Source organism: Lissotriton vulgaris, chromosome 5, assembly GCF_964263255.1.
Source record: "Lissotriton vulgaris chromosome 5, aLisVul1.2, whole genome shotgun sequence".
NCBI classification, from domain to species: domain Eukaryota; kingdom Metazoa; phylum Chordata; class Amphibia; order Caudata; family Salamandridae; genus Lissotriton; species Lissotriton vulgaris.
Genome location: NC_141693.1, coordinates 1,903,796,125 through 1,903,823,960, shown reverse-complemented (window position 1 = coordinate 1,903,823,960; position 27,836 = coordinate 1,903,796,125). Strand labels below are relative to the sequence as shown.

The following is a 27,836-nucleotide window of genomic DNA, read 5'->3' as shown; positions in this document are numbered from 1 at the left end:
TATTACCCTAAGTCAACACCATTTGAGTCTGCTTTTGGGGTCTGATTCCATGGCCCTCGTGAGAGCCGTGTATTTTGCTAGCTCGATGGGCCTGTACTTATGCAGCAGCCCAACTCCCTTCAACCACTTGGTCATTGCCACCCCTTTTTCCACAGTTTGCTGTACTTTCGCCCATTGTAGCTCTTTATACCACATTCTCGTAGTCTGCCCCCGAAGGAGCACCGCCTCTCCAAATGAGACAAGGGTGGGGGGGTGTAATTATTAGATGTCTGAGAGCATTGAGTTTGGACAAAGTAAGTTGATTTAGATAGCACGTAAAAGATAACCCTTCCTTTCTTTGTAAAGAGCTGCGAATTTCTGTGTCTTATTTGCATAAACTCATAAACTAAACCCTTTTAAAACGATGTGAATAACTGTCTTCGGCCGTGGCATGGCGGGATTCAAAACCCATGTCCATTACTAACTCCCGCCTCGCTGGCACGATCCTGGAACCTGTCGAGGGTAACGCCGCAATGCCCGATAAGCACACCAGCACCTATGATCGACTGGACTCGAAAATCGCTGGCGCCGCTCCTCCAGCTCCCAGATGTAAAGATGAGCTGCCCAGGGAGAGCGTTGCCTTATATCCCCTCCCCCTTCCTGTCTTCACTTTGTTCTTGGAAGGGGAGGAGAAGGGTCTCAGGCGCGTTTTGCCAGGCGGCGCAAAACTAGCGCAAACCGGATCAGTAGTTCCTTGTGGGCTCTGGCAGCCATTATGGTTCCGGCCCTCTAGGCCCCCTTTGGGGGCAGCATTTGCTAAAAAGTCCCTCAACTAAGATGTCACAAGCTAGTGCAAAAGCATAGTGGCAATATCGGGCCACACTCACCAGCCTTCCCGCAGCAACATACAGGTAGCATAAATTGTTGGAGGGTGACCACAAGAAAGCAGGCGTGGGACCCTCAGTTCCAGGGCCGGAGGGCACTGGCAGCGCTGGTACAGGTGGGGCCACTAGCTGGGCGGACACGGCGGGCACATGGGAGGCTGTAGAAGAAGCAGTGAAGTCAGAGAGCAAAGGATTAAAAATTAAGCGTCTCCTGTACATGGGGGTAACGAAGCCGCAGGGTGTGCATTTGATGCTGTCCACTAAGGAGCGGATATGGAAGGGGGAGTATGTTGAGTTGCTGAAGCTGTTGCACCGGGAGGTAAGGGCGAAGGAGGGCTCCAAAGAGGAGGAATACGAACTCCAGAAGAGGCTGAAGGTTCCTCTCACGATAGAAAATTGGACGGCTGCGTTTTAAATTTTCGCCAGCGTTTATTGTGAAAAATTTCCTGAGCGTCATTAGAAAGGCGCAGATTACGGGGGGTGGGTATGCGTGGGCTCAATACGACGAGGAGTTCAGGGCGCGGATGGCATGAGACCCCGAGGCGAAATGGGGTGAGTTAGATTCCAATTTATTGCAGCATACCATGGGGCTGGCGAGGTCTGGCAAGACCATATTTATGGCCAGCGGGTTGCCCATTATTTACCAGCCCTTTCAGGGCTGCCCCCCCCCCGCCCCCGTGGATGGGTGGGGGCGAGGTCCAAAAACCCGTCCGGGTTGGTGGGGTCCTGTTGGGACTACAATAAGGGGGCGTGCGCTAGGGAACATTGCCGATTTAAACATGAATGTTACGTTTGTGGTAAATACGGCCACCCTGAGGTTCGCTGTAGGGTGCCTCGGGGCAGCACCAAGGTGGTCAGCAAGGGCAGACTGGGGGTTTGCCGTCGGGGAGCACCCAGCAATCTGGAGGTGGTAGAGGAGGTAAGTGGTCTGGGCCAAAGGGCTCGTACTCCGGTTAAGGTGGATCGTTTGCTAGCGGCCCTGCAGGATTAACCGGACAGGGGGCCCGCGGATCGGTTACGGACCAGGTTTTTGGAAGTATTTTGTTTGGGCTATGAGGGGCCTCAGCTGAGGAGATGGACTGACAATTTGAGGTCTGCTAGGCAGCACCCAGAGGTGGTGCAAGGCAAACTGGATAAAGAAACCAGTGTGGGTCGCATGGCGGGACCCTTCGAGGACTGGCCGTTGGAGCATTTGATTGTGTCCCCCATTGGGGTGGTGCCCAAGAAGGAGGCAGGGCAGTTTCTCCTCATTCAACATTTGTCATGGCCTGAAGGTGGCTCGGTAAACGATTACATTGATGAACGGGAGACCACAGTGTCTTACTCGTCGGTTGACGCTGCCATGGCCATGGTGGTGGCTGCGGGCGCAACGGCTGAAAATGGCAAAGTGGGACGTCAAGTCGGCTTTCCGGCTGCTTCCGGTCCATCCAGACGATTGGGGCCTACTGGTGATCCAGTATGACGGCCGCTGGTACATGGACAAGGCATTGCGGATTGGCTGCTCAATCTCTTGCGCACTTTTTTTTTTTTTTAAATCTTTATTAACATGAAGGCAGAAGATGTATTCACAATATCACATTCAGAGATCAGTATCACAATTCTTTCAGGTATTTTCGATTGAAACGGGTAAGGACAAGCCACATTCTAGCACGGTGCAAGTAGTAAATTAACATAGACCTGGATGGGCGCTGCTAGCGTACATTCAATACAGTTTGTATATCACAGTATAGCTAATCCGTTGTACACTTCATGCCCTGTCTACCTTCAGCACATGTACCTGTTTCTAACAAAATTAACTAAAAAACAACAAAACCCAACTAATGTCATCACTTAGTAGTAGGTGTCACTTGCACAAATCCAGTCCCCAGTCATTGCACATGTCTAAAATGTAAACATTGGTAGTGCTGCATTCACGCGCCACCCCAGCATCAACAGGAGCCCATCACTTATGCCCTCCCCCCCTAATCATCCTCCTCCTCTGAATCCAAATCTTCGTCTTCTGGTAAGGGTTCGCATGGTTCTCCCCTGTAGATGTTCCAGGGTGCCCAAACCTTATTCCATTTATGGGGGCAGGCCCTTAGCATGTAAACCGCCCTTTCCTTCACCATCAGCATATCCATATTCCTGATCCACCTACTCGTCGTAGGCAGTTCTTGGGCACCCCATTTTTGTGCAATGTCTCGCTTGGCCACTGTCACTGCCAGCGTGGCCCAAAGCAGTCCATATCTGTTCAGGTCATTAGGGTCCCAAATGTTTAACAGGCACTTACGGGGTTCAGGCAGAATTGAAAGTTTAAGGGCCTGGGAGACCGTGCGCATAATTTGCTTCCAAAATTCTTGGATCTGTGGGCAGTCCCATAATGTGTGAAACAGTGTCCCCTCCTCCCCGCAACCTCTGAGGCAGAAGGGATGTGGAGCCCTCTGAATCCTGTGAAGTAGTGTTCTGGTATAGTAAGTGCGATGTAGTATCTTGAGTTGCACTAACCTGAACCTAGCCGAGATGCCTACTTCCCTCGGTGATGCAAGTGCCTCGTTCCATTCTGATTCGTCCACTTCTCCTATTTCCCCAACCCATTTCTCCCTAAGTTTCCGTGTGGGGTCTCTCAAGTTGTTAACCAGCTTTTTGTATGTGAGAGAGGTTGCCCTCTGTTCCATAAAATCCGTCAGCAGTCTGTCTTCTAACGGTGACGACTCTGGGAGTGTGCTGTTAGGCGGGATTGCCTGTAGTAGTGCATGATGGATCTGCACATATCTGAATGTTTCAGTGGGTCCCAGACCATATTGTTGCTGGAGCTGTGGAAATGCAATCACCGTGCCTTTGTCCCAAAGGTCCCCTACCGTGGAAATTCCTATGCAGTCCCATTGTGCGAACCCCTTGCATGCCCTTAAGTTTCCCAGTGTTTTTGTGTCCCACAACGGCGTCATCCTGGTAATTTTCCCCTTCCAGCCCAGCCGAGTTTGTGCTGCATGCCACAAGGCCGCCGTGTGACGTGTCGGTCCGAGCAGGTTTTTAACTTGTGACAAATTATACAACACGGAGAGCATACCGTTCGTCCCCAACTGTGACCAGTCCGCCTTGTATGCAGGGTCTCGTCGTGGGACGTGGATCCAATGATTAATTATCTTAAGTTGGGACGCCCAATAGTACAACTGAATATTGGGTAGCGCGATCCCCCCTTCATACCAACTCTTCACTTATTTATCATGCGCTATACGAGCCGGCCTGTTGCTCCACAGCAGGTTGGAGACTAATGCTGCGACTTGTCGGAAGTAACGCGGTGCAACCATGTAAGGGGTATTTTCCAGCACATAGAGAAACCTGGGGAGAGCCATCATTTTATATAATGCCGCCCGCCCAAGGAGGGTCAGTGGCAAGGCCGCCCAGTGTTTAACATCCGCACGTAGGCGAACCAGAGGTGGCATCAAATTTTTGGTATAGAAGTCTGCGGCATTATTTGTGATGAAAATACCCAGGTACTTAAAGGAGGTGGTCGCCAACGTCAGGGGGCAGTCGTCATGTAACCGTGGCGCCGGGCCGTTAAGCACGTATATTATCGACTTGGACCAATTCAGGGTGTATCCTGACGATTTCCCGTGCTCATCACACAGACTCAACAGGGCAGGGATCCCGTCGTTAGGGTTAACCATGTAAATCAGCATATCATCTGCATATAGGGAGATTTTATCCTCCCATCCTTCCTCCCAAGTGATGCCCCGGAACAGTGGCGTTGCTCTGAGCAAGATGGCCAGTGGCTCTAGTACCAGCGCAAAGAGTAGGGGCGATAGCGGGCACCCTTGTCTAGTCCCGCGTCTCAATGGGAACGTTGGTGAAATGTGACCATTCGCAACCACCTGTGCCACCGGTGACTTGTACAGTAACCGCACCCATGCAATATATTTCGGCCCAAAGCCCATACGAGCAAGGACTGCAAACAGATATTCCCATTCTACTAGGTCGAAAGCCATTTTGGCGTCAAGGGATAGAATCACCTCTTGTTCTGAAAGGAGATGTGTACGTGTCAATACTCCATGCACCCTCCTTAGATTCAGTACTGTACTCCTGTGTGGCTTGAATCCCGACTGATCGGGGTGTATCAAGGTTTGTAGGTGCTGGGTCAGACGAGTGGCCAGGAGTTTCGCCAGGATTTTTGCTTCAACGTTTAGCAAGGAAATGGGTCGGTATGAGGTGCATGCAGTCAGTGGCTTATTTGCTTTAGGAATGGCCACGATTGTGGCCGTGCGCTGGTCAAGCGGGAGCTCCGCCCGCTCCACACTCTCAACATACATCTGTAGCAGGGGCTTACTCCAGACAGAGGCCGTTGCCTTATACCATTCTATGGGCAGCCCGTTGGGCCCTAGTGCCTTGCCGGACTGTAACGCTTGTATAGCCAATTGGATTTCGTCCTCCGTCAAGTCAATTTCTAGTTCCTGCTGTGCTTCTTGCGAAAGCACGGGGATAGCAATATGTTCGAGCGATGCCGCCGCCTCCTGAGCAGTAACGGTTCGCTCCGGGGTGCATATCTCCTGATAGTGACGCGCCAGGGTGCGCACTATTTGTTCGGGGTGTGTCTGTAGCTGGCCATCATGCGTGTAGAGTCTTTGTATTCCTCTGTGACTGCCGCCCCTTCTGTCTAACCAAGCCAGCATCCTCCCAGCTTTGTCACCCATATCATATATTCTATGTGCGGTGTTAGCCAGATGCCCCCTAACAGTCGTTGTGAGGTGTACCTGGTGTTGCTGCTGTCGGAGTTGCAGTAAATGTGCTGTTTCTGGGGTGGGGTCTGACATGTGGGTGCTGTGAGCGTTGTGCAGTGCCAGTTCTAATTCAGCGAGTTCACGTCTGGAGTCCCGTTTATGCCCTGTGATTGCCGCTATAGCTGCGCCCCGTAGGACTGTCTTGTACGCCTCCCATAGCACCGAAGGTGAGGATACTGTCCCTTCATTTTCGTTAAAGTAGTGTGCCGTCGCTAATTTGAGTTGCTTTCTGATCCCGGGGACTGTTAAATAGTTGGGGAATATCGGATATAGTCTAGCGCGCTTCCTCTCTTTGGTAGTAAGATGGAGTGACACTGGGGAATGATCAGATATGCCTCTGGGCAGAATTTCCAGTTTGTCTACTGATCCCAGTCCCACCCCTAAAAACAGAAAATAGTCTATACGTGAAAGGCTGTTATGTGTAGCAGAGTAGTACGTGTAGTGGACCGCTGTGGTGTTTAACTGACGCCACACATCCGTGAGGCCCATTGCTCTAGAAAACCAGGAAGTGTGGCAGACCCTCTCGGGCGGTCTCGCACGGGAAAGGTGTCTAGTGAGGGGTCCGCTATTGCATTGAAGTCCCCCCCAATGATCATATCACCCTCTGGGAGGTCAAGGAGAAACTGCCCAAGAGCCGGCAATGCCGTAGAGTGGAGTGCTGGGGGGATGTATACAGATATCACACTGAGGGGTCTTCCCTCCCATTGTCCATGTAGCGCAGCAAAGCGACCCTGATCATCCGTTTTGCGGCTGACTACCATGAAGGGCGAGTTCTTTTTGAGGAGTGCCCCTGGAGCCCGTCGTGAATTCTGCGTGTACTGCCATGGCATACCCACGCCTGTCAAGCGCTTTACATGTATTCCCTGCCAGGTGTGTTTCCTGAAGCATCACTAAGTCAGGCCCGTGGCGTTTGATGGATTGCATTACCAGACCTCGTTTAATTTTGTCCCCCAGGCCCCTAACGTTCCATGTGAGCAGTTTCAGAGGGGGCACTACGGCCATTGCAGGGGCGTCCTCAGCCGGTACATCGTGTTCCTGTTGGGCCATTAGGGCGCGTGGTCGGTGTTACTGATGAGTGGCAGTGTGGTGTAACGCAGATGCAGCGTCGTGTGCTAGGATACCAGGATTGCATGGCCTGTATGTGGACCATGCACCATACGACATCAGTGATGACTGGTAACAAGAACGTTAACATTACAACTTTCCCCCCCCCCCCCTCCCTGCTCCCCTGCGCCACGGACTGAGTCCCGCCCGCATCCCCAACTTGGCAGAGTGCTTATTCCCATCCCCAACTATCTTACTTGCTCGTGGGGTTGGTGAGCCCCCTACAGGCATCGGCCAATGCCCGCCCTACTCAGCTCCATCAGCTTCAGGTTCCCAAACGCTGCAAGTGTGTTGTCCCTTATGCAGCGTAGTAATCAAACCCGGACCGGCTGTCCTGAGTCAAGTGGGTCCCTTTCAAGATCAGATTCCAGTCCCGCAGCGTCATCCCTGCGCGGGGGACTACTGGACGATTGATCCGTCGGCCTGCTGTTGCGATGGTTCTGGCGTTCCCTGTGCGGGCGCTGGGGTTGTCCCACTTGTCTCCATCCGTCAAGCCACTCCTGAGCCACCTCCGGCGTATCGAAAAACCACATTTTTCCTTTGGCAACAATCCGCAATTTGGCGGGGAACAGCATCGAATATGGTAGGCCTCTATCACGGAGCGTCTTTTTAACCTCAATGAACGACTTCCGGCGCCTGGCCACCTCCGCCGTGTAATCCGGAAAGAAGGCCAACGTTGAGTTCTGGATCTTGGCAGGCGGTGAGACCCGCGCCGCTTGCAGGATTGCATCCCTGTCCCTAAAGTTAAATAATCTAGCTAGCACAGGTCTCGGCGTGGCTCCTGGCTTGGGCGTTCCTCCAGGTACCCGGTGCGCCCTCTCAACAGAGAAAAAGTGTGACAAGCCTTTAGGTTGCAGCTTAGTTTTAATGAGGTCCTCTACGTACAGATCCATTGCACCTTTTCCCTCCGTTTCCGGCAGGCCAAGAATACGTATGTTATTTCTTCGGGAGCGTCCTTCCTGGTCGTCAAGCTTTTCCTGTAGTTGCTTAGTGACTTTCTCCATTCGCTCCATCGCCACTTGCAGGTCTGAAGTGTCCTCAATGAGCGATTTCGTGACCACCTCCACCTGGGACACCCTTTCCGACATTTTCTTAAAGTCCGCCCGCAGCAGAGTAACCTCGGAAGAGATGGAGCCCACTGTCGTTTGAACCTCAGAGAGGGTTTTCATAATGTCCTCCAAAGTCACCTTTTTTGTCCCTTCCTTGTCCGGAGTTGCGCCTGTGGAGATTCGCCCGCTGACCTGAGATTGCCCGTGTTGGCTATAAGCAAATTTGTCGAGTTTGGCCTGCGTCGAAGCACTTCTAGTGCCTTTGCCTGCCATGGCGCTATGCTTGTGGATGTATAGCTTGCTCCTAGAGGTTCCCCACAGTACCACACGTCAATGAGCTGCGTGACACCTTCAATTGTCAGGGGGGAGCACGGTTGGGTGATTGCCTCGCTGGTTCCAGGATCCTAGTCCGCTCCACACAGGGCCCAGATGTGTCACAGGCGATGGCGGAGTCTCGGCCACCGCAGCCGCTGCAAGGACCAGTGCGTCAGTCCCGGTGCAACCCACCAACCCTCCGTCTACGCCTCCAGTCTTGTAACTCCTCACATGCGTGAGCGGCCGGCTGTGTGGACACCCCGTCTCCCCGTGGTCAGTAGAGTGCGCCTTGCCGCGGCGTCCCAAGGTCCCCTCGTCGATCTTTCGGCAGGGTTCAGGCCTTCTCTATGTAGCAGAAGGGCACCTCACGGCTGCAGTGCTAGGATGACATTGAGCGGCGAAGGGAAGCGCCTCCTGTCAGGATTCCCACTGCGATGTTATCCACCGGTGCGACCAGCGCCTTCAGGACGGACCCCCTGGAAGTTCCTCCCCTGTCGCAGAGCACTATACCAGGATCTAGGGGCCCAGTCCCGCCCCTCCGTCAGTCCTACGTATGGCCTTGGATATTTGCGTTACTGCAGGAGGATGCCAGGGCTCCCGGTGCGACCAGTCTCACCTTGTGGTGTGCGTGCCAGACAGTCTTACTTTCCAATATGGCGCCTGATTAAATCCCAGGGGCACCTCCGTCTGCTCCGGTGCCCACACTGCAACCCACTGTCCTATGCCGCCGGCTCCGATGCAGCAGGTCCTCAGGCCCCCCCGGGGGCTCACGCCGGCAGTGCGCAGCGTCTGAGTAAGCCTCGCCTTCGTTCCCCTAAGGGGGCCGGTCGGTGTCACTGTGCCAGAGCTGGGCAGACTGCACTTCCGCTGGGACTCACCATTCACGCAAGGTCCGCGAGGCCAGGCAGTCTCAGGCCACAGGTCGGCGCTGCAGGATAGATCAGCTCCCGGCTCCCGATTTTCGCCGGGACCGGATTAGAAAGTGCCGCTCGGGTCCCCGAGCCGATACCGCTACTTCGGGCAGTCGATGAGTCGGATGATTGTACGGATTTCACTGCGGGCCGTTGTGCCTTGGGGAGCTCCCGGTTCAAGCTGCCGCCATGCTTGGCAGTTGGCCACGCCCCCCCTCTTGCGCACTTTTTGAGTGTTTTAGTACGTTCCTGCAATGGTTGTTCACGGAACGGACGGGTCACCAAGGAGGTACGTACTACCTGGATGACTTTTTCTTGGTCGGGGCCCCAGACTCCACGGACTGCCAGGTGGTGCTGGACAGGTTTCAGGAGATCATGGAGGACCTCTGGGTGCCATTGGCACCAGAAAAGACAGGGGGGCCAGGCACGGTGCTGTCATTCTTGGGCATTGAGCTGGACTCGGTGGCTATGGAGGGCCGTTTACCAGCGGAGAAGAAGTAGCAGATGTTGGGAATGCTGGAGGTTATGGGGCAAAGCACAAAGTTACGGTTTTGGAGATCCAGGTGCTGTTGGGTCCCTTCTATTTTGCTTGCAGAGTGTTGCGCGTCAGCCAGACGTTCTGTAGGAGGTTGGGCAGGGCTTTGGCTGGGCAGAGGCCCCCGCATCACCACGTGCGGTTGCCAGCGGTGGAGCAATCTTCCCGCTGTCACATCGCCCCCTTCATTGGTGGGGGGGATTGAGTGACGCTCCCCCTCCTCCATCCAGCAAGGGAGACGAGGCATGGCCACCGGGGAAAGTCTCGAGAGGCCGCTCCTCACGTGGCAGTGGAGGGCCTCGGTTTACGCGAGACCGCCTCTGAGGTGGGGGTGTGCAGACAGCAACGCGAGGCGCCCTTCCCTGCTGTTCCGGCCCACTTGCAGAATGGCAGGAGGGTCAGCAGTTGCACCTTCTGCGTGTGTTTCAGAGCTCCCAGCAGCGTGGGGGGCCCGGACAGTCAGTGTTAGCTGACTGTTAGCAATGTGCTTTAAATGTTTGTGACTTGTCGTATCAGACTGCGGAATCCCAACTTTTTTCAGAAACACATTTATAACCGCAGTTAAAAACCGTTACCATTTCATACCCCTTAAGTGAGGATACTGAAAAACCGGAATAGAACACCTAACGTTGGGAGTGAGAGTCAGCCGCTCTACCCCATGACCAACAGAACTCCTTATGTTTTTAACCTGACTCTTGCCCTGCTGAAATAATTACACATTTCCTGCCGGGGATGGGCCCTGCATCGAATTCTTACTGCCATTCATGCTGGCCCTACGACTGCCCCCGAGATACCCCCACCACTGAATTCACCATAGCCCCGGGCCTCCTGGGACCAGTGTGTCTTCCGGAAGAGGGGGAGGGCGAGACGGGTCCCGGAGACGGCAGCAGGATGCTTTGTTTTCCCCCGTCCCCAAGTGGCACCTCCTGCCTCTTACACCATCCCTTAGCACGAGGGCAGCGGCCATCAATGGGCGAGATTACGGGAGGCCCGGACGAGGCAACGGCAACCCGCACGTGGCCGTGGAGCTAGCTGAAGACCAGCCTCCATTGTCCGGAGCTGGTCCCTGGGTGCCTCGAGTCCGGAGCCTACCGATGATGAGACATCCTCCAGATCCCGACGCACTCGGCTCTTAGCCGCCAGAAACTATCCTATCTACCTCATAGATGTTGTGACAAAGCCGGCCGAGTCGCCAGTTATGGGCAGCATAGGTAAGACCTATGCCCTAGCGGTTCTAGTGCCCGATGCCCTCCTCCTACAGGCCCCATCCCAGCAGTCTAAGGCACCGCGTACAAGGCCCCCATGGCCTCTTCCCTATCGGAGCCATTTGCTCCCCCGCGCTAACTGGGCAGTGAAACCCTAAGCTTGTGCCCCCCACAGTGGAAGTTTGCAGGTCTAGCTCGACCCCCACGAGCTCCCTGAAACCCTAGGAAGAGGGGGGACATGGTGCTACCTGCTCTCCCCCCACCCCCACACATCGGGACTCCCAGGCCCTGAAAGCCCTACCCGAAGTCCGACTGCTGCCACGTGGGGGCCCCAAAGGACAAACTCCATTCCCTCGCTGCCCCCCACCAGCACAACCATTTGGGTGACCGAGTTAAGTGAACAAATAACCCAGCATAAGCTGCCTCGTTACCCTGCCCGCCACATGCGGCCAGAGACAACCGGGTCCCGCAGACACAGGAGGCCCAGAGAAAAGGAACAGTGTTGGGTTGCGGCTTTAACCCCGAAAAGAAGGCCAAACCTCACGGAAGCTGCCTCATGGGCATGCACCCTATTCGGGACTGGGTCCCTCCTGGGCATAGCCCGCGCGATGAGACCCCCAACGGGCAGGGCAAGGAGGGCAAATGACTAACCGCCTAGTTCTGAGGGAGCTGCTGCCAGCGGGACCACCGTCTATCCCGCCCTGACCCCTGTCCCGCTCCTTAGCCCCGAAATCCACGAAACGTCAATATGACGGAAAGGGAACAAAGTCGGGGCTGGAGTTGGGACAGGGCCTCTCTCGGGCAATGCCCGTGTGGCTGGACCCTCTACAAGGGCCAGGGAGGAGGTGGGGGTAGGCAAGGCTCACATACACTAATTTCGAAGTCCGACAATGCGACCTAGGCAGCAGCTCCTAAACGATGTCAGGATGAGGGAACAAAGAGGCCAACAGGTGGGCGGGGGCGGCATTTATAACTCTCCCGGTCCCCCACCCCGGTGATGAGTGGGACCCCAAAGGGGTCTCTGTACACTAGGCTGCCCAGTGTGCCATCCTGTGGCACTAAAGGGGCCACCCTCTTTTGAGGGTCCCCTGCGGTGACTTTGTCGTTCAGCCCACATTGGTTGGCGTGCCAATTTCTGGCTTTACTAACCCAACTAATCTACAACAATCCTCCACACACAAGTGCTAATAAGCTCCACCTAAGGACTTGGGCATCAAAGTGCTATGTGCCACACTGTATATCTCATCTGATTTGCAAGAGTTCGCGACATGCCAGTGCAAATGCGCTATGCTTATGTACTTGGCCTACAAAGTACAAGATACCATAATGTAAAGGCCTAGCCATGCAATGTTAGTGCAAGAATGTGAATTGCCTGTATAGTGTGACATACATTGTTGCATACTACCTATATACTTAGCCATAATGTTAAGGCCTAGGCTAGCCAGGCAATATTAGGGCGGAGCTCTAAAGTGGCATGTGCTAGTGCAACAAACAACGGTACGCTCTACCTATGTATGTAGCCATCATAGTGCAAGATGCAATAATATATAGGCCTAGGTAAACAGTAATAGAGTAGTGCGGTTGACACGGTGTGCCACCGCACACTAAGAACACGTCTCCAAGAAGCCGAAATACAGAAGAAGGCCCTGGACTGGACCACAATTCCTTCCTCTACGACAGAACCCAGCAAGTCTGCCTCCCTCCCTTCCGATCCGAAGCCACTGACATCATCTGCAGAGTACCTCAGGTCTCATCCCTCAGCCCGACCCTGTTCAACATCTACATGGCCCCCCTCGCACAAGTGGCCCGCCAGCACGACCTGAACATCATCTCCTACGCCAACGACACCCAGCTCATCCTTACCCTCACCAAGGACCCACACACCGCCAAAACCAACCTCCACGAGGGAATGAAGGCCGTCGCCGACTGGATGAGGGAAAGCCACCTGAAGCTGAACTCAGACAAGACGGAAGTCCTCCTCCTCGGCCCAACCCCTCTGCGTGGAACGACTCCTGGTGGCCGACTGCACTGGGAACAGCTCCAACACCCACGGACCACGCATGCAACCTAGGATTCATCCTGGACTCCTCCCTCTCCATGTCAAATTTAAAATTTCTAATTTTATTTTATTTGTTTGATTAATTAAAATCTTACAAAAAGAGGCTAAAATATTTACAGATATAAAATACCAAAACAATCCGTATTTTCAATGAATTTCTGTAAAACGTAGGCATTTACCATACACATTAGATGCTATAGTAGTCATTTAGGGTTATTTTTAAAGTTGGTTCTGTAGTTTCGTATTCACACAGTCCATAGTTTAATCAAGCACAAGCTTCCAACTTTTTTTGTACAATACAAAGAAATTTGACGAGTGCTGAATTAATTGGTAGATCTTCTGGATTTAAACTTGCCATTAATGCCTGCCTACAAGTCCTTACAACACGTTTATTAAATTGTTTTTTAAGTATTATTTTTATTTCAAGTTCCAAATCTGGACAAAGACACAATAAGTGAAAGATGGCTTCTTGTCCTGATTCTAAAACAGACTTGGGCGTCCCCTCAACAAAGAAACCACACAGGTTGAGTATTTTACCCAAGAACTAGCATGCCGTTATTTCGGCGGGAAAGGTAAAGTTACAAGATTCAGGATAATAATCTCTAAAAGTAAACTTCAACTGGGGAGGCAAAGTCTATGGATCAACAATGTTATATTTCGGCAGTGACCAAGTTTTCAGTGAATTGCGTATATAGGAGAGTATTTCTTAAAAGCATTTTTAAACATAAGCATTTTAAATTCAAACATAAGCATTAATTTTTACGAGAATGAATAACACAGACAGAACAATTTGTAGTGATTTAAAAAGATATTTTCCACACCAAGAATTTCGTTAACCTCTGTTATACATTTATTACATATTCAAAATCAATCTTCATACAATATACAAATTTTTAAAAAACACCATTATACATTTCATAAAAAGATTTTTTTTAAAAACAAGAATCACAAGTCGACGCGGCGTTTCGGTATTCTGTATTTGAACCTTCTTCAGGACTGATTCTTTAAATTAGATAGGGCAAGACGCCCACTGGACACAGTTTAATTGAATTCTGCACCATGTAGTCTTCGGATTATTTATATCTCCGGAATAATGATTCTCAGTGTTTGATGTCACTGGTATTTGAGGTAAATTGGCTTGGTCTGGGACTGCCAGGGGGAGCCACCGTCTTCCTAATTGTGGGTTTCATCAATGACCCATTCAACATTGAACGTTCGTGACGGCCCATACCAGACCTGTGGAAGGACGTGTGGACTGACTGCCAGAGACCAGGAGCAGGGAGGCCGAATTTGTTATCTAAGAAAGAACTTGGAATCGAAAAAGAAGGAACTTGGTAGCAACTCATCCTGAATATTGCGCCAGTCACCCAATGTTGAATGGGTCATTGATGAAACCCACAATTAGGAAGACGGTGGCTCCCCCTGGCAGTCCCAGACAAGGCAATTTACCTCAAATACCAGTGACATCAAACACTGAGAATCATTATTCCGGAGATATAAATAATCCGAAGACTACATGGTGCAGAATTCAATTAAACTGTGTCCAGTGGGCGTCTTGCCCTATCTAATTTAAAGAATCAGTCCTGAAGAAGGTTCAAATACAGAATACCGAAACGCCGCGTCGACTTGTGATTCTTGTTTTTAAAAAAAATCTTTTTATGAAATGTATAATGGTGTTTTTTAAAAATTTGTATATTGTATGAAGATTGATTTTGAATATGTAATAAATGTATAACAGAGGTTAACGAAATTCTTGGTGTGGAAAATATCTTTTTAAATCACTACAAATTGTTCTGTCTGTGTTATTCATTCTCGTAAAAATTAATGCTTATGTTTGAATTTAAAATGCTTATGTTTAAAAATGCTTTTAAGAAATACTCTCCTATATACGCAATTCACTGAAAACTTGGTCACTGCCGAAATATAACATTGTTGATCCATAGACTTTGCCTCCCCAGTTGAAGTTTACTTTTAGAGATTATTATCCTGAATCTTGTAACTTTACCTTTCCCGCCGAAATAACGGCATGCTAGTTCTTGGGTAAAATACTCAACCTGTGTGGTTTCTTTGTTGAGGGGACGCCCAAGTCTGTTTTAGAGTTACTATCCCCCCCAGTCCCCAATTAACTTGTGTGGGGTCCTCCTTTCATTTCTCTTCTTGTCCTGATTTACATAGCCTGCATAGGCAGTTATCATGTATTCTTTTCCATGGTGCCAAGTGACATAATCCTGGAAAATCGCCAAATCTAGCATTCACAAAAATGTGTTTGTTTTTTTCGACCATGAAGTTTCCTGGTAGGTTTGAATCTTTTTTTCCTTGAATCCATTCACAATCGGCCATGCATGCTTTCTTGTAGCGGAGTTATCTTTGTCCTTTATCAGGGAGAGATGATCAGTAAGTTTATTTACTGATTGTTTTAAGCTCTCCAGCACGACGGTGGTGTTCCAAATAGGTGTTATACTAAATTCGTCAATTGCTCTATTTAAGTAGGAGCAGGCAGTTAGGTTTCTATTGTTTTTTATATCTTACCACAGTAGGCGAGACATTTAGTTGTCCTGATCATTCACACCCCCCTCTCCATGTAAAAGCAGGTCAACGCCATCTCCTCCTCCTGCTACAACACCCTCCGCCTGCTTTGCAGGATCTACAAGGGGATCCCGACCGAAACCAGATGAACTGTTTCCCAAGCCCTCGTCAGTAGCTGGCTGGACTACGGCAACGCACTCTACGCAGGAATCCCGGACAAACACCTGCGACGACTACAACACATCTGATTTCTGATGGCTCATTCTGGGCAGGAAGGTATGGAGGAGCTGACACTGAATAGGCAGTGTCCTGTCCCCACAGAAAAGGACTGATTACCACCTACAGCTAGTCTGGAGCAGTGCTGGGAAGAAAGGGCTTCCGTGCACTTCAAAGATCCTTCTTTGAAGTCACCCCTACTTCAAGGTGCAACTGGGTCTCTGACCCCACCCAATAAGACCCTACTGGACCCATGAAGAACTCTGCCAGGAGGAAAAACTGCTACAAGGACAGCCATTTTGCTAGTCTGGAAGAACAGTTTTTCTCCCGTGCTGCCCTGCTGTCTGCTACCCTCTGTTCTGCTGAGGAAAATCACTGGCCCCATCTCTCATAAACTCAGAGTGACCCCAAGAGCTTGTTGGCTTGCCTCATTTTCTGAAGTCTCAGGGACTTCAAAGACCTCCTCCAACCCTGCAACAACACCTGTACCCTGCCATCTGTGTGTCCTGACCTGGCAACTACTGCTAATCTAGTCCTGGGCCATTGAAAGTGAGTTTTTGTTGTGCTGTAAATCTCTACGGCAATGCATCGCTGACATTGCTCCTATCAGAACCAACACAGCCACTACAACAACAATGCATCACCTTGCTTGATCAGTTTCAAATCAACATCCTAATCACGTGCCTGAAGCTCAACACCCTTCAGTGTGCAGTAGATTATGCCATTCATTTTGGAGAGAAAATCCCAGCCCAAGAGAATGACTGGACATGAATCATATAACACAATTTGATGGTTCTCTTCAAAGGGACTGATTCTTACAGGGACTTTTGCTGACACAGGGTTCACAATTTTCTTTATTGGCAATGTGTACCAATTGGACTTGCTTCCTCAAGAGGGATAGGTTTAAAACTTCCACTGTCCTTACAGTAGGACAGATAGCATTTGTGTCTATTAAAAAAGGACACTTGGTGGCCTTTTACATCATCATCCACAAATGTCCTACTTTGGTCTATCACTGATACTGCACCTAGCATGCAGTCTTCCTCCCATCTCAGGTACAGTCACTGTGATTAGTCAGACCCATAGTCTCTAGAAATGTCAAAGATGGAGACTGTTGGAAATTCTCATGTTTCGGGAAGGAATTTGGATTTGCTCTATCAGTTTGCTTTACATCAAACTTGGGAATCTCACATTTCTCAGCATCATCGGGACTTGAGGTGTGGTTGGATTTCGAGGCCTTGACATTTGGATATTTTGCACTGAAATCATATTCATGATTTGCGTTTGATCATTATTGGATAGTCTGTTTGAATTCAGCCCTCACTCCTGTTTACAATGGCCCATTTGTTGCTAAAACAACACCAATTGAACCTATATGGACATCTCAAGATTTCTTTCAAAATGATGTCTCAACATCTGTTTCAGCACTTGGAGCAATTGGCACACTACAAACTCGACTTTGCAGGGCACATTTCTCATTGTGCAGTATTTGACTTCTGCCTTGGTAACCAACTCCCTGCATTCCAGGTACACCACTAGGATTATAACCTGTAATTGCCACATACGGCCATTATGAAATCCCTTCTCTGCTAACTTTGTCTGTGTCAATATGAACTTCTCTTTGATCTTTTTCTAGCTCATCTCCAATTCTGCACCGCAATACTTTATGTAACAAAGCATTTCATCGAAAGGTTTACTTTTCCAACAGATAACATTCTGCTGAATATGTGAACTAATCTCTGGACACAAATCAAGATCAAATTAGGACACAAAATTGCTGAGATAAGCTTTCTCCGGATTCTCAACACCACTATTGTGGCTGAGCACTTGCATTAAACGTTCGTAATAAGCCTGCACTGACTCTTTAGCTTCTCATGTTCTTAGAATTATCTTCAAACAATCAACCTCTTTCTGTGGAACCTTAGTTTTCAAGGAATTCATAATCCAATCAAACTTCTGCAGGACAATAGGAGATGGGGCAATGTGCGAGCTACTCTCTGATGTTCGGTATCGAGCCACTGTACAGAAACTTTACATTCCGTTCACAAATCACTGGGGACCGCAATATCAAAGACGATATTCAGATCTTCCCACAATACATTTGATGTTTTCACAAACCGCTCACACACAACAGGACTCTCGCTCGGCAAGCCTGAAGGAAGAGGAACCATGGGCCTGGAGCAATATACACACAGGAAGATTTTGTTGTGGCCTCCACGAGGTCACAGATTTATCTCCTTCAGGCTTAGCTCTTGCTGTTAGGGATACTGTATTTCCATACTCCCCCTTTCTGTTTGTAAAGTCTGCAGAGATGATGGCTCCTTTGGGCTAGCCTCATATACTTTCTGCATTGTTGCAGTTTTTTAGATCTCGCCTACGCAGCGCGCATGCGCTGCTTAGGAAAAAGATATTTAGAAATCAATTCCGTTTTGCAGTAAAAAACGTGCACGCATTGCATTGCTTTGAATAGCAACGCGTGCACGTTTAGTGATTCCCTTGCGAGAGCGAGCTTTTAAACCATCTGTTTATGATTAACAGATGGTTCCTGCTCGCTCCCGCAAGGGAAACAGGCGCAGACCTCCTCCTCTCTTCCCTCCCCCTGCTGCCTCTTGTCAAAACTTTTTTTTTTTTTTACTTTGAGCGTGAGGCACGTGCGCTTGTTTGGATTGACAACAAGTGGTTGTGCTTCTGCTCATTACCTGGGGGGCTGCATTTTTTTGATCTACTGTAAATAGCTGTTGGTACATTATAGAACCAAATGGGATTCTGCTGAAGGAGACCTCTTCCTCAGTCTTTTTGTTTTCCCCGTGGACTGATGAACTCGCTGCCGATTTCCTGGCATGAGACTTTGCCTAAAGCTGCTGCCTGAGTCACCCCGGCTGACGGGGGAACGGTAGATGGGAGACACACCTCAATTATTGGCTTACTCCTTCCTTTCTGCTATCCATGCAACTCCCTCGATACTTCGTGACGCATTAGCTGATGAGCAACTTCCTGTCCTGTGAAGTGCTTCCGAGGCAACCACGTCAAGCACGTCTGATGCCCACCTAGACGAACCATGCTGCAGATTTCTAGGTGGCAGGAAACCCTTTACATCTTCCTTGTGAGACTCGGCCTCGCTCACGGATTTGCCTCCGGGGAAGGAAACAGACAGTGTAAAAATAGCCTAGGTTTACCTAGATGCATTTTTTTGATCGCACGCCGCCTCTCTTGCCGCCTCTGCCCGCATCTTTTCAGCATCTAAATAAAGAACTGTGACAAGGCGTCAGTCTTGTGGCGTTGTTTTGCTTTATGTTTCGAAGTCTAATGTTCAACTCCCATCCGACGGTCCAGTGATAATTTTAGAATCAAATTTAGAGCTGCGAGTGGTAACGGGGTGTTTCCCAGTTCAGATGCGAAGCCAGTGTCAACGTGGTAGGTTTTCTTAGGAGCCCACGCCCGCTGAATGCCAAGGCTTCCTAGTTTTGTTTCCACTCCGTGCCTCTTTCTTTCCCCACCCTGCTCTACCCGTCACCTTATCGCACGCTTGCACATTCTTTTTCACCCGTAGGACCTGCACCCAGGATAATGTGCAGCATGACTAACCACTTATAGGGTCCCAAAGGTGAGACCTATGGGCTATGCCATTGCTTGTTGTTAATTGTGGTGTGTTGTCGTTGGGGTTCCGTTGTTTGCTGGCGCACTGGTGGGCTTTCTCCCCTTTGGACTCACAGGCTGTTGGTACTTGCAGTCAGTTGGCCGGTGCTCTCTTTAGTTACACCCTGCCTTGAATCAATCTGTTCTTCAGCACCTGTTCTTCAGTGAGTAATACCTTTCCCTTTTCAGTTTTGACAAGCCGTTGTATGAATTCTTCGCCTTCAGACTCAGTGGCCTTTGGTGTTTTTGGTCTGAATGTTCTGTTATACAATTAATTGTGTGGTATTTCCTCTAAAATCTTTAGGTTGCTTCCTTTATAAATGTTTGATGAAACTTTGTCCAGATAATGGCCCTGGTCAAGTTACCCGTATGGGCTAAAATGTTAATGTAACTTTCTAATATGGACTGCTAGAACTAATTGTATTCTTTACTCTTAGATGCAATACTTTTGAGTTGCTTCAGAGAAAATGTTCGCATCAACTTGTACTTTTTGTGGCAGCCTATTAAGCTTATTATTGTTGTGTTTTTCTCAATTTGTGCACCTAAAAGCTTCACTGATGTTTCACTGCTTCGTTACACCTTTTGTGCTGCGCTGTTGTTATTTACAATGACTGTGTTTGAATAGTCTCAATCTGTTTTCTCGTTGCTTTGATTGTGATTTATAAAGTTTGATCTTTATATACATTGTTTCTTTGTGGGCGTTGGCTTATTTACATATTTAATGACTTTGGACCTGACTTAGATCTCGTGGAGATCCTGTACTCCCAAATATAAATTCCATAATATATAATGGTATTTATATTTCAGCAGATGGTATATCTGTCACAGTTGTGACAGAGTAAGCCGTCCGTCAAGATCTAAATCAGGCTCTGTGTTTTTATCTATCTTTTGGATTACCCTTTGCCTCTCCAATTTCCCTGAGTGAATTGACTTTTTTAATTGTTTGGGCAATGTAATGGAGACAGAGGTGGCAATATAAGAAAGAACGAGGCGCCCAATAAAGCCCAAAAGATTTTAGGGTCATAGTGTGAATACTTTGAACTCATAGGCAATTTACCCACTGAAGGTCAAATGGACTAATCACTCCAGAAATGTTAAATCCCCCTCTCCATCCCCCCTTAGAGGGGGAGAGTAAGATAGTGGGATCATAATGGTCATATTGGTCATAATGGTCTCACACAATTAGTGGGACAACCACAGATTGGAGACAATACTGAGGCAAAAATCAGACCACTAATAGCTAGTTATTAAACTGTATACCACTGAAATGCCAGTGCTGCCTTTCTTCTGTTAGGTATACAATCAATAAAAATGATTTACAGAGGAACTGGAGCTCATTGAGTGCCAAGTTGCATTTATCAAGCTGTTGTGGGTCCAGTGTGACAAGCACACTGTACTGTTTTGTGGGGAGAATTTCCATTCATGTACCGGGACCAGAAATATGAAGGCAGTCAATGTTCTGCAACAGTACTCTTTGAACCATATTTATCCACCTTGTAGAAGTTAGTTTTATAGATTTTGTGAATGTCTTGAGGTGTTGCACATTGAATAGTGTAATTGCTTTTCATTGAGCAGTGATTACAAGCTTCAGAGCCCTCGCCCTGATGCTGTGCAGCCCTTTCAGGTACAAACACTAATCATGGAGGATGGAGAGGGAGGGAAGGAGCATAGTAGCTGTTCCTGAAACTGGCCAAAGTAGAGATGCAGACGTCAAAGGGCGGAGACGCCTGTAACTCATTTTGATTACTTGGCAAGACAAGCTGCATTAAATGATTTAGGGCTGCTCTCCTGCTTCTTAGCTTTAAATATTCATATTACTTTTAGTGTCACTGAAAACTATGTTTTAAAAAAATAAATACATTCAGAGTTTTATATAGCGCGAACTTGACCCGAACCTAATCAGGTTATGTTACATTAGGACACACATTAATTTTTGTTAAGCATGGGGAGATTAAGTGATTTGCCCAGAATCACAGGATGTTTGGCTTTGTTACAGAGACTCGAACCCAGATCCCCAGGACCGAGGTCGAGCGCCCTAGCCATTAGGTGTTTCTAAAACTGTGTTTAGCAGACCACCTTTTGTGACCATCCCCATCCTCCCATTTACCATACAACTGCTCACGCTAGCCTATTATAGGCACCACTTGACAGCTGTGAATGGGTGGTTGTGATACATCCAGGTACTCAATTCTTCCCCTGGAATGCCAGATATTAGGATAAGGAAATGAGGAGTCCCTGCAAAACCTTGGTACAGAATTAGCACAAGCTGAAAGTGAGTAGCGAACAGAGTTTAACATAGGGTTTGCCAAGCTCTGGCAATGGTGCATCGACAGGATGTGGCCAGAATCAAGGAGAGACATACTACGATATGAGAAGATAGGTAGTGTATGAAGTCTGAGTCAACTCCATAAACAGACCGGCCATGCCCCATCCCAAGTGCAGCATTGTGTGTACACCATTGTGGCCTGCTTAGCATGGAGGAGCAGAGGGATTAGTTTCTGACTACCGCATAAACATGACAACTTTGTTTCCCTAGGACTGGAATAACTATCTCCAGAGTCGGGGAAACAATAGATAAGTATTTCACTCAGTCAATCGTGCATGCTTTGTTTCTACAGAGAGGGCACAGAAATAGAGAGACGGGTGTTTCAATAAAAAGGGTTTATTGAACAGTCTTCTTTCTCATGCAAGAGAGGTGAACTGCTACAATCGTTAGGCAGAATGCAAAGTTCAATGCGTACAGCGTAAACAGTAATATGAAATAATACTGTAAGAGCATTGTATGGTTTCTAAGCCATATAAAAATATATACATAAATAACACAGGCTAAAATACTCAACTGGTGCTTTTAAAATACGCCTACCCCAAGGTATGTAACCTAAGTCTAGTAGGAGGGAAGAAGTAAGTATGGTCTTTAGCATAGATTTAGTTTTGCCAACAATTTGCTAAAGGTATCTCTAGGTTCTAATCAGCTCCATTCCTTAGAATGAAGGAGGTCTGGTATTCTGTCTCAGGACTTGATTTCCCAACACCCCGCAAGGGGAGTCAGAAACACTGGAGCTGGATTTCTCAGCAGAGGAGGGCAGCTTCCTGATCAGTGCGTCAGCTGGAGAGTTGGCTTCCTTCGGCACTTGCTGTAGCAAGCTGCGTTGGGTAAGTGGGTCATCGAACTGCACCGAACCACACCGTACTTTTCTATAGCAAGTGAAGGTATATTTATACCCTGAAGGTGTTTAGGAATGCAATGTTTGACGTAAAGTCGGGCATATGAACGTCATTAATGAACCCCTAGGGAATAGTTGTTCATTGTAAAATAACTGAGTTCTCGGAGAAATCAATATTCAAGCAAGGGGAAGTCGCTAACGGCTTAAGCTCGTTTTCCAAGAAATCGTTGTGACGTTTGGTGAATGGATGGAAGTAGCCATGCCTGTATTTGGGTAGCATGGACTATGCCTAAATAAGGGCTTGATTTCTATGCCTATATAAGGGCAACATGAATTGTACCTATATAAGGGAATGAATCGAGAAAATCCATTCAGAAGCTAAAACGCCATACAACACCCACTCCACTTTCTTATGTATGATTTCTACTAAATACTAAGTTCTAAACATGTATAAACGTATCTAAAAACTATCTATACAAGTGTTTAAAACCTACCCAAAAACATAAAAATGCCTTGGTACAGGTTGTACACGAGAAGAGCATTTGTGCTGTACGCATTTAAAGCAATGTTTCATTATAAGCATATAGTTGACATTTGAAAATGCTATCTGAATGAATTCACGAAAATATATTTATGAGATGGCTTGTAAATACAGAAGAAAAAAGTGCTAAAACCATTTAATGACAGATTACATGAAAACAGTTTGTATGTGGACAAGGTCAAATATTGTCTCTGGAAGTTTTTCAAAGATTTCTAGTTCTCTATGAATAGTTCTACTTTAAGCAGATTACTTTGTGCCAAAAACGAAAAATACAAATTTGGAAAAATAATAATAATAGAAAAAAGAGTTCCAAAGTTAGAACTTTGTTTTGAAAAAATGAAGGTCAAATTCAGAGTCTCTCAGAACACTGTGTGCCAAATCAAAAGTCAGTGTTGGTATTTGGAGAAAACATCAAATTTTTTAAGTCTGTAAAAAAGTTGTCTACCATTGTAAGTGGAAGTTGGATTACCTCGTTAAGAAGATCAACCGCACATAGATGTGAAGCATCGCCGTCAGCATTGGTTGCATTAGAAATGTTCGAATAGGATGGTACCTGTGCGCCTGTCATTTCTCGTACTTCAGCAGTAGCATTTTGCGTCTGTGAGATCTCAATGAATGCCGGCATCAGAATTGGTAGCCACTGTGGACAACACAGTGCGTGGGCCGTTACTGGTTCAAGCAATGTATCAAAATCCGTTGGCATGACTGATGGGAGTGTAAGACATGTGTCTAACATGCATTCTTCTCCGCATAACAGGCAGCGCAGAACAGGTAAGATGCAATCTTGCCAAATTGGTCTGAATGACAGAAACCATGTGGTATTTAATTCTCTTAGACGAGGTAGTCCCAAAATTTGGATGATGCACTCACGACACTTCATCGCCAGTAGAGTTGTCTCCATGGTGAACTGGGTGTCACTGGTGAATTGACGTGCCATATCGCAGCAGTAGGAGTGAAAATAGTATCCCTTCAGCTAGTCACAAAATGAGGGGCAATCCGCCAAACACAGAGTGAACGAAGTTTGGAAATATTCCTAGGACCGCTTCAAAAGGTGCTAACAGTCCTGAAAATACTGTCTTAAATACATGTACTTTACCACTCGTATCAAACATGTTTAAGATACGACCTAACATTTCTGAGAAATGTATAAGGCAATTTGTAGTTAAGAGGGCATGTATCTCCGCAGAAGTCCTTGCGACTTGCAGATCATATGTTTCTTTGGCTGAGGTCAGTGGCACAGTTTTTTGCAAAAGAATGGCTTTCATCCTGCTTAGAGTATCAATTCGTATAGAAGAGATCTTCAGTGAAGGCCATAAAGGCGACTCCCGGTCTGTCTTGATTTTTGGAAACAATACTTGCATACAGCAAGTGACCCTGGCTGGCACAGTTACTAGATATGGTATTCCTGGCAACATGCCACCGCAGGTGTGATCGTTCAACATAATGTAACTTCCATTTGACAGTTGTCCAAAAAGTGGATCAATCACCGCAGCTGGAGAACCTTGCAGGTGGCAGGATAAGTTGTTAGAGGAACCATTGCAGGCCCCGTGTATGCTTATACCCTGATAAAGGAGGGAACCGCTCAGTGCGTTTTCACAGTTTTTCCCGCTAAGAATCACTTCACGACCCCCACTCCAACATCTGTAAGTGTATGGTAATTCCCAGCATGTCTTGATGTATTCTTTACCCAACTTTCATATGTGCCTGCTGGTATGTGTTTTAGGCAATATTGAAAATGGAAAATTGTAACAGGCAGAGTGATTGTTCCATGTATAATCCATTCAGTTGCTGGCTTTTCAGCGACTGTAAATGGCAATGTTTCCAGTTTTTCAATGCTCAGCTCCGTATAGTCTGCTTCTTTTTGTGCCAATTTGATCTGTTTATCAGCGAGGTAAAATTCTGAAAACAGTGACGTGGTATTGATTAGACGCCAAGGCACATAGCCTGAATGAAGGTTTTGTAATGTCCAGCCTAATAGCATGATAGAACGTAATTGCGACTGACCATGTTGCAACATGACCAAGTCCTGTTCCATGATGTCTATGGCTGAAGATACTATGCTGTCCAAAGAATATATCCTGGACGACAGAGTCGTTAACCCATTGTCAACCACAGAGAGAGATTTCTCTAAGTTTCTTGTATTCTTTCTGCAGTCTCTGATTGCATAATCTTCCATATTTCATTATATGCAGCATATATACCGGCATATATAAAACGTTTATGACGCAGTCTTCTTGGTCCTAGCAGGATCAGCGCCATCTTTAAGTAAAGATAAGTGTTGTTTAGCTTCCTTAAGTGTAGACTTTTGTAGCCATTAACCCCTTGCGTGCGGGGCATATTCCCCGCCTGTGCTGACTCCGCCTTGCGCGGGCGGAGTCATGACGGAACGGTTCCGTCATCAGCACAGCTCAACCGATGCTGATGACGGAACCGTTCTGTCATCAGCACGCAAGGGGTTAAAGGCATAACGTCCCTACTATTCCTGGATGCTGTCTCTGAACATATCTGGGATCTGGCCTATTGAATTTAAAAACCTGTGTTTTATTCAGGAATCTATCTTGACAGCTGTTTGTGTCTGTGGGCCAGATTAACCATTTTTTTCCAATCTGGATCTGTTCTATTGTGATGCAAAATAGTATGTGTGTCGACCTCCCCCTCTGAAGTGTTATCACTAACAGGTGTAGGTGTAGGTATGGATGTTTTTTTTTAGGTCTTTTATCTTGGCTAACCCAAGACAAGACGTCGGTTTGACAGTGTCATTCAAAAATATAATTTGCTCTGGGATGATGCAGGCACTCAATAAAGCTTCTATCCCCTGCACTTGCCAATCTTTTGTGCCCCAGACAGTTTTTGTCTCAATGTTGTATTTCCAAAAGTCAAAACCTAATGTAGACAGCTGAGAATAAAAGGCTGCAGAATACATCTGTTTGGTATTTGTTAACATACTTTTCAATCCTGTTTTGTTTACATTTTTAAAGTAAAAAGATTCTGGATTTGATACATTGAAACCTGAAAAGTATGGACATTTTCCATTAAATGTTTTTGAGCTACCCTTTGGTGGCGTAGGACAATGTTCCCATTGGTTATACATTAATACATGGTTATAACAATACATTTGTTCATAGTCAGATGAACCTTCTAAATATTCATGATTAGAAAATACTGCAGACATTTCTAAGCCTGACATCATATTATTAACAGGCTCGAAGTCCCAATCATCAGAAAAGGTACTAGATGAAACAAAGTCATTCAAGGAAATCTTGAACTGGTGTAGAATCTTCAACAGCTCCGACGGGCCAAAAATGTCATAATTAGTTCTGTCCCAAGTTATACCCCGAGGTATAGGAACGGCTGTGATGTTCACTGATGACAAGTCTCTTTGTTCACAATGAGATCACAGGTGTAGCTTTATTCGATTTGTAAAAAACAAAATCATAAAAGCATTCATTAAAAAAAAAAAACATGATAAGAAATACCAATACATATGAGATAAATGCATTAACAAAGTGACTTAAAGTAGTGCAATGCATAGGAGGCTAAAAGTTTATCGAGGGGCACTCCACTCAATACAAGTTTATATATTAAAAAGTTAAAAAAGAGAATACAACTTTAGAAATTAATGTTAAAAAACAGTGGTTGCACTTTTTTGACAGTCAATCTTAGCTTTATTCGATTTCAGTATAAAAATCATAAAAGCAACAACAGTACATAAAAATACATCAGTACATTACATCAAAATTACTTATGTTACAATAAAATCAAGTCTATAAAATAAATCAGCTAATCATTTTAGAGCGAAGTAATAGGTCAAATTGGTTAGACGTGGAGATGATATGGCCACTCGATACAAGACCACTCCTGTCCATCAAAAGGTTGCTCTCTGCTTTTTGACATTTGGGCGGGACATTTAATGATCTAGGGTAAAAGTCACTTATGCTCCAGATAGATATAGGACCATCTCCTATTTGTGGCTGCCAGGATTGGAGAAATGGAACAACGCGTTTGGATCTGAATTTGTCAAGTACCAAGTCGCCCGCTATATCCTTAGGAAGAGGTCCTAGCTAACTAAGGGAGGGCTTAAAATCCGTTTCGCGGGCGAATTTGCAGATTTTCCGCGATTTCGCGATCCGCGAATCTCGCGAAATCGCGGTAAAATCCGCGAATCAGCGGGGACGAATTTTCAGCCAAGCAAGGGTTACAGCAGCAGGTGCAAAAGTTGAACCTAATTTCTTTGTAACCTTTCACAAAAGGGTTACAAACAAATTAACTTCAACTTGGACACCTGCTGCTAATTGCTTCCTGGCGCCTCGTTGCCTACTTGCAACTATTCTCTGACCCTGCTCTGACCCTTGAAGCAGGGTCAGAGAATAGTTACAGGTAGACAACGAGGCACCTGTCCAAGGAATTAAACCTCATCAGGAAGCACTTACAGATATAAAAAACAGGAAGAAGGGAGAGGATGGCAAATACACCCATTTTGAGTTGTCAGGAGGGGTTAAACTAAAAGAGACCTTTATAGCACAATTTTCATACGCATTTTGCTAAAAATAAAAAGCTGTATGTTCTGTAGGGGCAACTCAGGAATCTGGCCCTTCAGAGATCCGGCCGCTCTTTCTTTCTCTCGTTCTCTCTCTCCCTCTCTCTTTCCCTCTCTTTCTCTCTCTTTCTATCTATCTATCTATCTATCTATCTATCTATCTATCTATCTATCTATCTCTCTCTCCCTCTCCCATAAACGACTGCATGGGTAACTTCGCTTTGCAAGCGGCTTGCGAAGACGCAAAAATCCCTGCGAACACGCAAAAAACCCAGCGAACACGCAAAAAACCCAGCGAACACGCAAAAAAACAAAAATCCGCAAATTTGCACAAATTCGCGAATTTTGCGGATCGCGAATTCGCAAATCCGCAAATTCGCGGATCGCGAATTCGCAAAATTTGCCCATGCTTATAGCCAAC

At 47.2% G+C, this 27,836-nt stretch overlaps 1 protein-coding gene across 1 annotated transcript in view; it reads left to right on the top strand.

Moving 5' to 3' along the window:
- The window catches only part of LOC147717679 (butyrophilin subfamily 1 member A1-like), a 748,390-nt gene that overhangs the window by 287,662 nt on the left and 432,892 nt on the right, over window positions 1-27,836 (top strand). Inside the window, exon 7 of the mRNA XM_086919872.1 lies at window positions 21,867-21,910. Coding sequence (XP_086775998.1) covers window positions 21,867-21,910 — 44 coding nt within the window. The remainder of the gene's footprint in view (window positions 1-21,866; window positions 21,911-27,836) is intronic.